Below are 14,826 nucleotides of genomic sequence, written 5' to 3' on the forward strand. Positions count from 1 at the left end.
GATATGGATTTTAAAATACAATTTATAAACAAAGCTGAGTATCTCCAGACACTACAGCCTCTGGTAAGTGTAACCTTTGGTGTATACACGTTAGCTGTAACGAGCTTTGGTGGCGTGTAGCACATCAATGCATCATTTATAACACTTTCTTCCCCCTGAGCCCACTAACTCGTGTCACCTGCATCACCCATCAACTTTAAGATTTCAAGACACCAACACAGACATTCCCAGATGTGAGGAAAATCACCCTTAGTTATTTCCAACAGCAGCACGAATTACCCCCGGGAACACCCCGCCTTCTCCCCGCCCGGGAGACCCGTCAGGCCTCCCCTCCTGCGGAGGCCGGCGCCTCACAGAAGGCCGCGGGAGGGGCACCACCGCTCCCGCCCCGCCCAACGACTGCCGCCGCTGGAGCCGCGGGCGGAGCGCAGCGGGGCCATGTCGGCTCCACGGGCCGCGGCGCCGGACGCTGGCGCCGGGGCGGCGGAACGGGAGCCGGTGCGCGGCCGGGGGCTGGAGCTGGAGCTGGGGAGCAGCACGCAGACGTCGCACCGACTGCTGGCTTACAGCGACGCGCTGCTCTCCATCATCGCCACGGTGATGGTGAGCGCCCGGCCCAGCTGCGGCGCGGGGCCTGTCCGACCTGGCCCCGCCGTGGAACCCGGGTCGGCGGCGTTGTGCGAGGCTCGGGGCGGGCTGACGCCGCGGGGCGGGGGCGGCAGGGCCGCCAAGCCCGGGGGCCGCCGTCGGGCGGCGTGAGGGGAAAACCCCGAGCAGCCTCAGGTTGTCCGGGGCTCTGCGGGTTGCGTCCGTGCCCTATCCGTGCGCTTCTCAGCCTGGCGAGCTGCCTCCCAGCCCGGGCGCTTTCGAGGAGCCGTGTTCGCCTGTCCCGCCCATCCCCAAGCCCCATTCCTGCAGCGATACAGCGAAATGTGGGCGCCGGTCCCGGAGCCTGGGAGCCGGAGAGCGCGGCGGGGAGTCCCCGGGCAGCGGTGCGCGGTCGCGGGGCGGGGGTGACAGCGTTGTTCCTGCGCGCCCGAAAGGGATTCCGACTTCCAGAACGGCAAGCTGTTAGCAGCTGCGTGATCCACGAGTATTTGCGGCCACCTGAAGGTTTTTTTTAGATTTCAATAAAGCTCTCAATAAGGAAAAGAATGCCATGTACTAATAAGGTTTTGTTATTTCAGATTTTGCCTGTGGCTCACACAAAAATACATCCTGATCAGGTATCATATGTCTTTTGGTTTGTTGTTTCTTGTCTTTGCAAGTACCTGTAACATCCTAATTTAGCACCCCCGCTTCGTTTCAAGTTCCAGACTTTCAAAAAGCTCAAACCATTATGTAACATTAAAACCAACAGACATTTCCCCTAGAGGAGGAACTGTTGAACTTGGGGTGAAGAATATAAGTACTAAAAATCTGTGTAATCTGCAGAAATTGCGATATAAAACCTGAATGAGCTGTATACTGTAGGCCATAGATTTTAAATGGTTACTTTTGTATGAAAAATTAATTGCCCATCTGACCAAAACATCCTTCAGAAAGCATCTGCTATTTTTGGTAATACATCATCACTTAGAGAAGCTACTTACATATTGCAAGCTGAATGCTGGTTTAAAACTCAGATTAATAATAAATGTTACCAGAATAAGCAAAGGTGGAAAAAGAAGACTACAGAAAATAAACTAATTCTGAAAGAAACAGGAATGTTAGGAGACATAAATTAATCATTTGAGCAAGTTTACAGGTTTGGGGTTTTTTTTTATCATGACTTATCTTTCTGCTCTTTAAAACTGACCTAGATGCAAACATTTTGTCTCAGTTTAGGAAACTCAAGTACGATCCACAACATGGCAGATATGCTGCATGAATCTATTAAAGCCATTGTGGTGGTACATGCAAAATTTGCTGTGGTTAAGTCCTTCCCTACCTCATTGTTAACAGTCATCACATGAAAACTTGTGTGAAGTTTCTGCTCCAGAAGTCAGTGCTAAGAACATAAAAGAGGCATTTTGTGGCCAGCCCTCCTCTAAAATGCATGATCACAGTAACGGTGATGAGAGAGTGCATAAATGAATCACAAGGTGAGCAGAGCATTGGGAAGCCCTTTTACAGATTGAAGACGTGTTGGTACATCATATGCCACTAACTACATATTTCAGCATACTTACAAGTGTCTAATAAACCAGTTCCTCTGCATGGTAGTAGAAAGATTGCTGGAACAGAACTGCATTCTTGGCAGGCATTTCAAAAAATCTGTTACATGCATGTCCTTCCTCATTTTCAGATACTGCTACTAATTTCACAATGTAACCTTTAACTTTTGCTTTCCTTTGTCTCTGGGTGTCATTTTCAGAAACTAGGTGAAAGCGTTCAGCAACTTCTTCTAGCAAAAATTGCAGTGTACTTGATGACCTTCTTAATAGTTACAGTGGCATGGGCAGCTCATGTAAGGTAGGAACACAGTGTTTAACTCCAAAGTTTAAGAAGAATTGTTTGAAAGGACAGGAGGTAACCATGTGTGTGATACATTTCTGTCTTACTGATATATTTCTGAATTGTCTTTTGTTGGATAATATAAAAATTCATTGTAAAGAAATGCTACCCTAAGCAGTGAATAACTGTACTTTTACACCACTGACACAGGGATACAGAGAAAAACAAGCATTATATATCTTTCAAATTAGTTACATATATTATCTTCATTTTACTTCATATTCTAGATGGAATTAAACTTCTAATTATGCTGAAAAAGCACGACTGTGTAACTTGTCTGCTACACAAATAGAGGAACTGAAATAGTACAGCTGGCCTAAAACTTGTCTCTCTGTCCTAAGCAGTGCTTCTCACAAAATTAACTGTAATGTTGCAGATGCTGCATTTTGTAGAGCTGTGGATACCACCACCTGCCTCTGTTTTGGTAGTTAAAAAGAAATTGACAAGCAGGCATGGTACTGGAATCAGGGCAGGGTTTTTTTGAATTTTGAAATTTACAATTGTTACTATATTCTTTCCTTAAAAAAGTGGATTGACTGCATTCTAATAGAGATGTGCAACCTGTAATTCAGTACTGGTACTTCAGGGCTTTTATCACATTTATTTTATTGTATACGTAAATGCTGAGGCATAGTCTTTGAATAGTTTGGGGTTTTGTGGAGGGTGATTGGTTCCATTGTTTCTAAGTGACACTTCTGTGGATGAGGAATTTCAGTAACAAGGTGTGGGGCAGTTTGGAAGAAAGGCTTATTTTCTTTGCATTATAATAACTACATTGTATCTTCAGGAGAAATAATTTTAAGCCTTAAAATTCTGAAAATACTCTGGCCCTAACAACATGAACTTGCCTCTGTTCTCCCAAGTAAAACTCAGAGAAAATCAGAATAATAGCTCTTCTCAATGGCATATGAAACAAAGAAAAATCTGAGACTCTGGATGGACTCTGAACATCTGGATCTGCAACAGAAGATCTGAGCCGTGCTACTGCATGGCTCAGATCTCTATACAACATTGCTTCATCTGACAAGCTAAAAGTCAGTCTTGTGCCTATGTTTTTATTTTGATATCAGAGTATCAGTTGGACTTTTTCATGTTCTTGTGTGAGCAGTGAACAGTGCCTGCTGGTGAAAGTCTGCCTTTGTTCACGCTTCAGAAGCATTTGCTTGAGCAGTGAGCACAGGCTGTCAGCCTCCAGTTAGTTCTGGGCCTTGCCTGTGTTTAAGTAAATAGGTGATTAATTGACAACTAATAATAGTTGTCCTGTGGCTGCCAAGCCTTGTGTGGCTCACTAGCAGTTTGCTGGCTGTCCTGTGCCAGGTATGTCAGGTGGCAAAAGATAGAGCTGTTCTGGAACAAAACTGCTGTGGGAGAAAGCAAACCAGTGGCCTGCCAGGTGACCTGGCTGTATTTCATCCTATAGTGAAGTGGCAAGTCCTCCAGAGAATTGTCATCAACTCCTGCTCTGGAATCACCCCCATATCTGCCATTTTCCAAGGAATGATATCCATTTGTAGCTCACTGCCTTGTTAGGTTTTTGGTATGTGACTCGATGGGTCAGAACTGACATCTGGATCACTTCTTCACCGATTAATTGGCTCGTAACAATGGTGAAATTTACTTTGAACTAAATATATAATTACAGGTGTAGAGGAACAATAGAGTGGGGAAAAAAAAAAGCCTGTTTGCTACATCATATGCCACTTATCCTTCAAACAGAAATGAGATTCTTAATAACTGCTCCATGATTGAACTTGACCGTTTGTATCCTGCTTGCAGATTTTTCTAACAAATTACTTCCACGTTTGAGTTAATGAGTTTTAGTAGCATCTCGACTACTTGTATAAATTCTGGAGCAAGGGAAATCAGGTTCCCCTATAATATCATAAATGTACAATTTGTATACAGTGTTGTAAAACATATTGCGGGAGCTGGCTTGTTCATATCTTGCCTTGCCTTGACAGGTTGTTTCAGGTGATAGAGCTTATAGATGATGTCCTCGCTCTTCTAAATCTGGTGAGTCTTGGCAGACACGCTGCAAGTTTATCTAGCAAGTACAGGTCACTTTTTCTTAGGTTACTTTTTCTTAAGTCTGTATGTATATGTCCAGACGTTTCATTTAAAGACCGTAACTTTGCCAAATTTCCAAGTCGGGAAAATACAAAGAGCTTGAATTCCTCCTTGCCAGAGTGACTGATGGATAACTAACTTGCTTTTAACTTCCACGTTTTATTTGAAGCCAAAAGAAGCTCCACAACAGGTTAGTCTGAAGTTCATCTGAGGGAACTGAAGAGGCACCTATGGCAAAAGCTTTTGATTCTGTTCATCTGTGTCCAGCTGAAGTATCTGTCCTCCAGGCTTAATAAAATGAAATGCTATGTCTTTTGTGGCAAAAAATCTTAGTGGTAGGTTTGAATTACATTTATGTTTTCAGTCATTTCTCTGTTTAAGTTCCTCAGAAATTCATTCTGAAGCTTATCTGAAACAGCGGATTATATCATCTTTCAAAAACTACCACTGAGAGACCAGTCTCTGAATCAGTGTTTTGAGCTTTACACTTGTCTAAATAATCACTCTTAAAAATTTGTTTATGTATGTTTTTTGATGAGCCACCCTGTAATATCTTCGTTACTAACAGTTATAATGGGATGCTGCGATGGTGAACATATAGAGCTTTGGTTTTTGCTATATTGTTTAAAATTCTGTTCTCTGACAATGCACAACCACACAATTTAATTTAATTTAGTTAATAATAATACTGAGTTTAAACTCCATGGGATAACACTACAGGAAATTATTTTAGAGGACTAACTTAAGGCATGTAATTCTTATCTAATGTAGCTTTCAAAGCAATGCATTTCTTTGTGCTTGAGGTGTTATGTTTTCTTTTAATTTGTCCTTTTTGTATATGAAATATTTGTGATCAGAGATTAATGTTTTTGGTGAATCAGAAACACCTCTTTAGGAGTTGTGGTACTTTTGGCATCACTACTTTAGAAATAAGTCTGCTAAGAATCATAGCAAAACTTTTACCTGTGGTATTGGTAACAAAGCTGTAGTGTTTTCTAAAATAAGCCTGTATAGTTTGCATAGCAAACATGGAAGATGTGTAGAGAACTAGCCATTTGTTACAGTCAAAGCTCAGCAACTTCAGAAATGTGGGTTTTTTTCATGATGCCGCATTAGCATTGGATCTGTTTGTGTTGCGGTCTCTGGACGCATCTTTAATGAGGGAATTGCTTGCTTTGTATTTTGCCTAGTGTTTCAGTACACTTTTTTTCCTTTTTAGGCTTGTATGATGATCATAACTTTCTTGCCATACACAGTAAGTACTTTTCTAAAATTTGACGTATTTTTAAATTACAGGTTTTCTTCCTTTATTTATTTGGAAAGACTTTACCAAAGTATTTAGAACCCAGGAAAGTGTTACTATAGTATAAACCCCGAATCCCTTGTAATAGTTAAGCCTTATTTTTTTTAAATTCATGAGGCCATGTTATAACTTTCAATTACTGCATGTTATAGACCTGGCAGAAAATGGGTGTTTTAGAAGAAAAATTATAATCATGGAAAGTCATAGTTTCCCATGATTTCTTTTAAAAATGCAGCTGTACTGAAAAAGGTCAAAGTTACCTGATGAGACTTTTGCATTTTCTAAGGGAACTAAAGCTACATTTCAAACTCCTCTTTAGATGACAGAACATTTCCCTTTTGTAACCTAGACAGAGTTTTTGGTATCACATTTGACTTACTCAGTAGGGTTGATTCTGGCAGCCAATCATTCATTTTTTAAATCTGCAGATTTGATATTCTGCACAATTTCTGGTGGATGACCTTTAAACCTAGCAAGAATATTTGCAGATGAACACCATATTAGCAGAACAAAACAGTTGCTTAAAATGCATCTTGACTTTTATTGTATGCATAGAACAGATTTATATGACAGGCACCTGTTTGTTTGTGGATATATCTGTGTTATGTATTAATCTGCATAGAATAAGGCCGTGGTCAGTAAAACAATCTTTTTCAGCAAGAACACATACCATTTACTTTGCCTTGAAGCTGAAATAACTTTTGGAAAGTTGTCAATGTTACCCTAACACTACTCCTTGCTTCCCCCACACACCCCCAATGAGGCTGCAGAAGATAATACAACAGGGAGCCATGGAGGGTAGAGAAATTAAAAGATTCAAAAAGGTATCCTCATACTAAGAATTTTCACAGCTATGAAATTCTTATCCACTGAAAACACTGTTAAACTTTATGCTCAGCTACAAGCCAGTCTGTAGTCATTATGGAGACAAAGTGTCAGAGAGTTTATGGTTTTGCAGTATCAACGTGAGAGCAAAGAAATTGCATTTGGTGGAATTATGTTGAAATGCAAAGTATTATTTAGATTTTCGAATTTCATTATCGAATGAAGAGTGCTTCCATTTCTCTACTGTTGTTCCTACATTGCTTCGTAATTAAATATTTGATCTAGTTGCATTTTTTTCTAGTTTTCCTTAATGGCCGCCTTTCCAGATGTACCTTTTGGCATTTTCCTGTTCAGTGCCTGTGCTGTTGTCATTGGCCTTATACAGGTATTGGAGCTATCTGTTTACATTTTCACTTTTAAATAGATTGTCTTGGGTAGAACAAATATTAACATTTCTTAGCTATGGGTATAAATTGCTAAATGTATTTTTTGTTTGTATAGCATTCTTTTCCAAAGTTGTGCCTGTTGTGATAATATAGTACCTGTATATAAGATGAAAGTTTGCATTGCCACTGTCCTGTGAAGCTGATTTATGGAACTAAATCTGCTGATCTCAAAGTCCACAGAATAGTAAACCCTTTTCCACTCTCTAAAAATGCCTTGGGGAAATAGCAATTGGCTTTTCCTGCCAAGTTTCTTTCTGAGCTGTGCAGAGATGGCTAAGTGAACATGGGCTTTCAGCCTCAGTCCAGTGGCACTGGTTTTCTCCTGGTGCAGTGTCTTGTTGCTTTCTGTTCATAATTGTGGAGGTCTTCATTCCTCTTCATATAAGATCCATGGTCATGACAAGGTCTGCAGAGGAGATTAAAATCTTGATATGCCGTGTATTGTGAAATCTCAGAGTTTCTAAGACCAGCCCTCCATGTGGGAATGAAAAATAAGGTTGAATGTGTTTTGGAATTTGTTGATTTATAGTTTTACAGTTTTATATTTGAAATGCTGCACATACTTCTGTGTAATAACTTCAGTAATGCTCTTCTCCTTGCAGGCTGTGATAGTAGCATATGGATTCTATCACCCACACTTACTGAATCAACAGATACAGTTGTCTGAAAATCAGAATTTCTATAAAAGACATATCTTAAAGATTATCCTAAGAGGACCAATTTTATGCTTTTTAGCAGCCATCTTTTCTTTTTTCTTTATTCCTTTGGTAAGTTCTCCCAGTTAACCAAAAACTTTGATGCAGCGGGTTATATTAGTTATATTTAGGACTGTGTATTAAAATAACAATGTCCATGTCAAATATGCAGACTTTCTCAGTTGCCAGTTCTGTGGTGTTGTAATCATGGCTGCAATGCACACAGACCAATCATAATTTGATTCATGAGTTTGCATAATTTTGAAAGAATATTCTGAAAGAATATTCTGAAAGAATATTTGCTTTACTTGCTCTGCCTGATTTTTTTTAAATGCTTCTTTTAATTAGAAGCAAGTCTTCTAAACTGTAACTTAGCATCTTGCTCAATCATAGGAAGGTTACATGAAATAAACACATTGCACAAACTGAAGACAAGTGAATATAATCACTGCACTAACTCAGGGTGTAAGAGCAAACAGAATAAGCAGACCAGTTAGCCAACCTGCATCTCAAAACAAATGTTTTTGCCTAAGGGCTGCTCTTAGCCTTTTTCTCTGCCATCTTTATTAAATGGCAATGCGTTGCTCCAACTTATTAATAGCTTTTATCTTTCTCAGAACACCTGCTTGGAATTGAAATCTAGTTTTCAGATGTATCCTGAGCTTTCTTTCCTCTGTCTTTTTCTATAGGATAAGGTGGATTTAACTGAATTTTGAGAAAGATTCTATGGGAATTAGCAGTGTTTAAATAATCCCCAAATTTGGGAGGAAACAGGTTGCTGTCAATAAAAGGGACAGTTATGAGTCCAAACATGAAAAGGCCTAATTTTAACTGAAAATACGTTTTCCTCTTACACCCTTACTTCCCTCTTCTCCCTCACCTCGTTCATTAGTGTATTTTCTTTTAATGTTAATAGCAGTCAAAGTAGTCTCCAAGTTGCTCTTTCACTTAGACCTGTGCAAAGCCTGTGAACCACTTACCACCCACTGAGGTGTCTTTGGGACACAAGTAGTAGAATTACAGGATCACAGAGTATCTCGAGTGGGAAGGGACCCATAAGGATCACATGGGACAGTTCTCCCAACTTCCAAAGAAGTCATTACTGCATTTTTGTTAGCAGAATTATTTCCCTTCTTGTTCTAGCTTGCTTCATTACTGATAATCAATTAGCTATCAAAAGCAGTATTAAATTGCACATGCAATATTCAGGAGGTGCGTGTGCATTTCAGGTGAGCCTTTTTCATGTCATAAAGTCAAGATTTGTTTTTCTCAATGTGATTATACCTAAAGATTGAGAGTAATCGTTTCATATTCAGCTTGGAAGGTAATTTATATTATAATAATTTAAACTGTATTCATTTTCCCCTCCATAGTCTTATGTACTTCTTGGACTCGTAATCGTTTTTCCCCATCTCACTCGATTCATTATGTGGTGTAAAACGAAGATTGTTGGTGAGTAATAATATTCATAGGAGTATGTTCAGATATGTTAGGAGGTTGTCAACATGTTTTCCAAACAGCCTGGAATGAAGTAATTTTAGTTCTACTTCCATGTTCAGTCTTGGAACGCAGTAATTTTGGGGTTTATTGCTGTGCTTCCAAACAGTTTCTCCCTCGCTCCCTTGTTTCCCTTAATTTATGCCTAGATTTGTGTAAAGTACAACACATTCAAAGATCATTTCTGAATTCAAAACCTCTCTGGTTTGTCCTGAATATTCACACGCGCGCACACACACACGAGTAATGGCTGCAGGCCATCTATCCCTTTTCCCTCCTAAAAAGGGAGCATGGGGATTGAAGAATATAGGAAGCAAGTGCTATGCTTGTATCACTTTCTTCTCAGCAATACTGTATGGTCCCACATTTTCAAACTGGCAAGCAGAGCACCTATAAATCAAACTTTTTCAGGGTGATTAACTGTTTAGGGTGTTACAGCTCATTAATCTAACTGCTGTGGTCTAAAGGTGTGCCTTCACAAGTGGTTTAAGTCAGCCTAAATCCATGCTTCCTTCCACCACCCTCCTTGCTTATGTTCTCTCTGCCCCCCTTTGTCAGCACTAACAATTCCACAACCACAGCAACAGCCAGAACGGCTTTTAAACTCTGCTGAGGAGGAGGTTGCCATTGCCAAAATAAAGGAGAAGGTGGTATTGTGCAACCTACTCAGCCAAAAGCTGGAGTTTCCCTCTTTGAGAGCAATATAAACTGACCATAAAAAGAGTGAATAGATCATGTGTTTGGAGTTGGCACTCACAAGGTGACTCACAGGAGTAACACCTTCGTGCTTCTCCCGCTGCTGTTCAGCCTAGTACAAGTCCATCTGTGTACACCACAAATGGGAACATACTTTTGACTCCACCACGTGGCAGCAGTAATGGCTGGGGAGGCAGAAATGCTTTGAGACAGCTAAAGCCAGACTCTCAGAGCCAGAGAATAAACACATACAAATATTGCCTGTGCAAATATTGCCTGTGCAAATATTGTCTGTGCTTACTGTGACGGGGGCGCTGCGGTTTGCAGTCAGGTCATGTCTGTGTATGTCTCACCCGGTCAGATGGCTGACATAAATTATTGCTGTATTGACTGAGTTGTGACTACACTTGGTTTTCATTCAGTTTCTCTCCTTCCTCTGGAAGCTGTAAGCTTTTTGTTTGTCCAGTCTGTAATCCTGAAGTGGTACAGCTTGGCTAGCTGGGCAGTTCAGAGTCCAGTCTTTAGGGAGGTGTTTGACATTTCCTATAAGAGCTCTAGAGCCCCACCTTTTGACCAAAGACTGGATTTATTTTAAAGCAGACCATTTGATGTCCCAGAGCAGCCCCTGTGCTCCAGTAAGTTTCTTCTCCCATGCGGTATAAGTTCTCTACACTGTTTTAGAGGACCCATAGCTATTAGGGCTTCCCAAGGCACAGCATCTGATTTGTTTAGCTCAAATGTTTTGTTCAGTTACAGCTTTGAGTCATCACTCACTTGGTAGAAATGGTCTGCCATACAGTTTAAAGGACAGGGGTTTTTTGTGTCTGCAGCACTTGTTGTCCTGAAAGCAACATGAACTTCAGGGAGAGGCAGAGCTGCCAAAAAAAGTGGAGTGACTGACCTGTGTGGATGAACAACACTCTTCTTTCCACAGAAAGATTTTTGCAGGTGGTGAGAATGGGAAAGGTCATATACTACCTGATTCTGTTTTTCATTAGCAGGCCAGAGAGATGAAGAGGAGGCACACCATAGCTTAGAAACCTTCACTTTTTACCTCAGTGAGCCTTTGAGTAAGGAACGGGTAGAAGCATTCAGTGATGGAGTCTATGCTATTGTAGCAACCCTGCTCATTTTGGATATATGGTAAGGCTTTGTGTTGCCTCTTATACTTTGTGTTGTTAAATGTAATACTAGCTTTTGTCTGCATGTAATATTTGAGGAAATAAAATGAACAAAACATTGTCTTTGCCTTCTAAAACCTGCAGTGTATGATTTTCTGGAAAGATAACAGAACACAAAAGATATTTCTAATGCCCACATTTCAGCAGTAGTGATCATCAGTCTATTTAATGTGTGTTGGGGTGGGGACTCTTGAAGAACAAAGCTTCCTTTATGCTTAGTCATGTTTTCAGATAAAAGGCTTTTATCAACAAAAGCTGTTCAGTCACTGTGGCAACTTTATTACATTAACCTAAAGGAACGTCAACTTACTTTTAGATTTCCTTTCAGATCTAATTTATTTGTAGAGCTGTTATTTGAAATGCTGCTTTTAAGTTACAAATTAGAGAACTACAGAATGGATGCCTGTTGTTCCCTACTTGCTCAGAGTAAAGTGACATAGTTCAGTGCTGCAGGTGTTTTTGTAACATTAACACGCAAAGTAAAGTAAGTTTTCTCTCCACAGTGAAGATAACGTCCCTGATCCCAGAGAAGTTGAGGAGAAGTTCCATGGCAGCCTTCTTGAAGCTTTAAGTGAATATGGGCCAAACTACCTTGCCTACTTTGGCTCATTTGTAACAATTGGTCTCCTGTGGTTTGTCCATCACTCACTTTTCCTTTATGTAACAAAAGCTACACGATTAATGGGACTGCTTAATATACTTTCATTGGCTTTCATTGGTGGACTTCCGCTAGCTTACCAGCTGACCAGTGAATTTGCAGAGAGGTCTCACAATGAAATAGAAGCCATTCAGGTCAGCTGTGTTATCACTTTCTTTGCCAGCATATTTCAGTTTGCAATATGGACTACAGCCCTCCTCCATGAAAGGGAAACTTTGCATCCTTTTGCTAGATATGGTGGCAAGGAGCATGCCTTCATGTTTGCCAAGCTGGCTCTCTACCCTTGTGTAAGCCTTGGGGCCTTTTTTCTAACATGCTTGTTAAGTGAATTTAGCACAACAATTTTCCATCTTATGCAGATTGTAATCCCATTTGCTTTTCTTGCCTTGCGCATTTTTGTTAGAATTTCTTTAACTGTCATAAAGTCCGTGATGTCTCTCTCCAGACGGAAGGCTGTATTGTTAGAAGAAGAGGAGGCATGTTTGTCTCCTAGTGAAACACTGTCCTAAATTTCTGTGCAGTGCATGTGAAGTTATTAACTTCGGTTCTTCTAACTCTCATTATCTTCATGTGTGGATTATATTGATCTAAACCAAAGCCCGTGTTGGCCATAACTGGGGCATATTTAAGTTTTAGCTGGTCATGCTTAAGACGTTTTCTCCAAAACCTATAATTGAAAAAATTGGGTAAATAGAGGAGACAAAGAAAAGCATGTTTCCCTTCCTTTAGAGGTACCCTTTTGGAAAAAATGCTGCTTGACATGTAACTGCAGTGATAATCGATTAAGAAGTGCATGAACAGATGCCCAGCAAAATGCCCTTTTCTCTGACATACGGCAGTGGTTATGGCAGCCAAACATACGTATAGAAGCTGGTTGTGCTGCTATAAGCCAGGGAGTGAGGCTTGGAAGACATGGAAACCTCTGAATTTCTGGATGGTGCATCATGGTAAAATGTTTGTGCATACGGGTTGTTGGTTCTTCCCTCCCCCTCTCCCCACCCTACCCCCCCACCCCCCGCATTTTTTTAATAGTTACAAGGTCTCTGCTGCATAGTCACAAACTTGTGATAGCATTTTGAAAACTACTTGTGCTTGGCTCTGAGCATGAGTTTAGATGGGACTTGCAATCGTGACTCATATGCAGTCTTCCAGGCTACCTGAACACAAGTTCTTCAGGCATAACAAATGAAGACTGATGTGGCTATGTATCCAAGATTTGAACTAGCTTTGGTATCTCCCAGGGGAGAGATTCAAAGACCTGTGGGACTAGAGGTAAATTTGTTTTCAGTTCTGAAGCAGCTGCTCATCTGAAAGGAAAGGTTTTGGTTTCTCAGGCTTCTTGTGTCTGTTTTCATGCCTATTGAAAGGAACATCCTTCTGTTATTCTGAAGGTATAACGTCATATTCAGAGAGAGTATGAGACTTTTCTTCCATGTATAAGAGTTCCCCATTAGGAGAAGGAGTTTTTCCCTAAGTAGAGGCTAACTAAGAGATCCCACAGATTTCTGAGTCTCAGCAAGACAGCAAAAGAAACTAATCCTGTAGAAATGCCACTCCATGGCACGTTGAATTTTTTTATGCGTATGTGCAGTTTGATAAGCTTTATGCTTATCAAATGTTACCCTGCAGAGAGCTGTACAGAAGGAGTGGGCAAAGTCATTTAGCCTCTGGCTGCCCTGGAAACCATTACACTTCTTTTTGGCAGAGCCATTAGTTTGTATCTTGAAGTGTCTTAGTGCCTGATAACTTTAATGCCATGTTTAAAGGCATTTGAGGGATTTTGTTGTTCCTCTTCAAAAAAAAATTAAAAAATACTGTGGCAAAGAATGCCTCAAGTAATTGTTAGTGAAAACAAATTCAGGTATCTCATCACAGTTTAGATCAGTCTTGAAAGCACTTGTGCTTTTTATTTGAAGCACCTTGGTACCAATGTGTAATTGTTAGTATTACGTACTTCTTGTGAGAAAGTATGTTCAGATGTTTTATACCTGGTTGAGGTTAAATGACTCGCAGTAGGATTCTGCATTGTGTTGTGTATCACTGTTTTTTTCTGATATTTAATAAAAGCACTTTTGGTTCTATATGGTTTTGTTTCTAATGTGCAGCAGGCACATAATAAACAATGAATATGTGTATTTGTAATAAATTTCAGTCAGTCAGGAGAAGCTTCTAGCCCCTTATTACTGTTCTGCAGATGAAACTTAAATCTGATGTCTACAATTAAAATTATGTTGGACATCTTTTTTTTTCCTTCAGAATCATCAAGGTCCCTTCTAACCTCAACCATTCTGTGATTTTGTGTGAAACATCCAAAAGCTTCTAATGTAATATAAAGAAATGTTGATTCTAGTTCTGTTCAGTCAAAGAAAATGAGACCTGAAACTGAATCTGATGGAGTTTCTTCCCAGTATTTCCAGGGGTGCTTTGAAGAGCAGTGAATTGCAACGTATAAATAGAAGGAACCGTATTGGCTAACTAATGCATTTTTCCTTTTTTATTTTTTACCTCACTTGCCAGGAAGTAATTTGTTCTCCAGAAAGAAGAGATTTTTTTGCTTGTAGTCGAGATACCATTATTCAAACCAAATTTAGTCATATCTCAGAACCTAAACTTGAAGGCAAACTTGACCTGAGGTTTCATATGAACAAGTTGGTTTAGGATCATTCTGATAGTTTTGGTAAGTTCTGGAGAAACAAACAGCATTTCAAAACAAGGCATTAATTTGAATTGTGTGATTCTCAGGTAGAAAGAACATTCCCAAATCTAACTGTAACTAGCTGTTCTTTACAGAATTACTAATGACCACAGGTTTTTGTCTCTAGAAAAGTTAAAGTGAAACACAATGATTTTAATAATCCCAGAATCACAGAATGGCTGATGTTGGAAGGGATCTCTGGAGACTGTCTAGTCTAACCCTCCTGTTTAAAATAGGGTCAGCTAGAGCTGGTTGGTAAGGACTGTG

General features: G+C 40.1%; 1 protein-coding gene across 2 annotated transcripts; it reads left to right on the forward strand.

Moving 5' to 3' along the window:
- Nucleotides 1–388: 388 nt before the first annotated feature.
- TMEM175 (transmembrane protein 175) lies at nucleotides 389–13,945 on the forward strand. Of its 2 annotated transcripts, XM_054809972.1 has the most exons (10): nucleotides 389–603; nucleotides 1,188–1,226; nucleotides 2,357–2,454; nucleotides 4,458–4,509; nucleotides 5,783–5,818; nucleotides 6,993–7,076; nucleotides 7,740–7,904; nucleotides 9,206–9,284; nucleotides 11,027–11,168; nucleotides 11,710–13,945. In XM_054809972.1, the coding sequence occupies exons 1-10, from the start codon at nucleotides 439–441 to the stop codon at nucleotides 12,371–12,373; spliced, it is 1,524 nt and encodes a 507-aa protein (XP_054665947.1). In that variant the 5' UTR covers nucleotides 389–438; the 3' UTR covers nucleotides 12,374–13,945. The 2 variants fall into 2 exon arrangements, with proteins under 2 accessions (XP_054665947.1, XP_054665948.1); XM_054809973.1 differs by lacking the exon at nucleotides 2,357–2,454 and having other exon boundaries at nucleotides 505–603.
- Nucleotides 13,946–14,826: the final 881 nt, after the last annotated feature.

This window comes from Grus americana, chromosome Z (assembly GCF_028858705.1).
Source record: "Grus americana isolate bGruAme1 chromosome Z, bGruAme1.mat, whole genome shotgun sequence".
Lineage (NCBI taxonomy): Eukaryota > Metazoa > Chordata > Aves > Gruiformes > Gruidae > Grus > Grus americana.

Coding starts and splice junctions, on each gene's coding strand:
- TMEM175 (XM_054809972.1), top strand. CDS start 439: ATGTCGGCTCCACGGGCCGCGGCGCCGGACGCTGGCGCCGGGGCGGCG. Junction 1,227..2,356: donor CAAAAATACATCCTGATCAG/GTATCATATGTC, acceptor TGTCATTTTCAG/AAACTAGGTGAAAGCGTTCA. Junction 9,285..11,026: donor GTGTAAAACGAAGATTGTTG/GTGAGTAATAAT, acceptor TTTCATTAGCAG/GCCAGAGAGATGAAGAGGAG.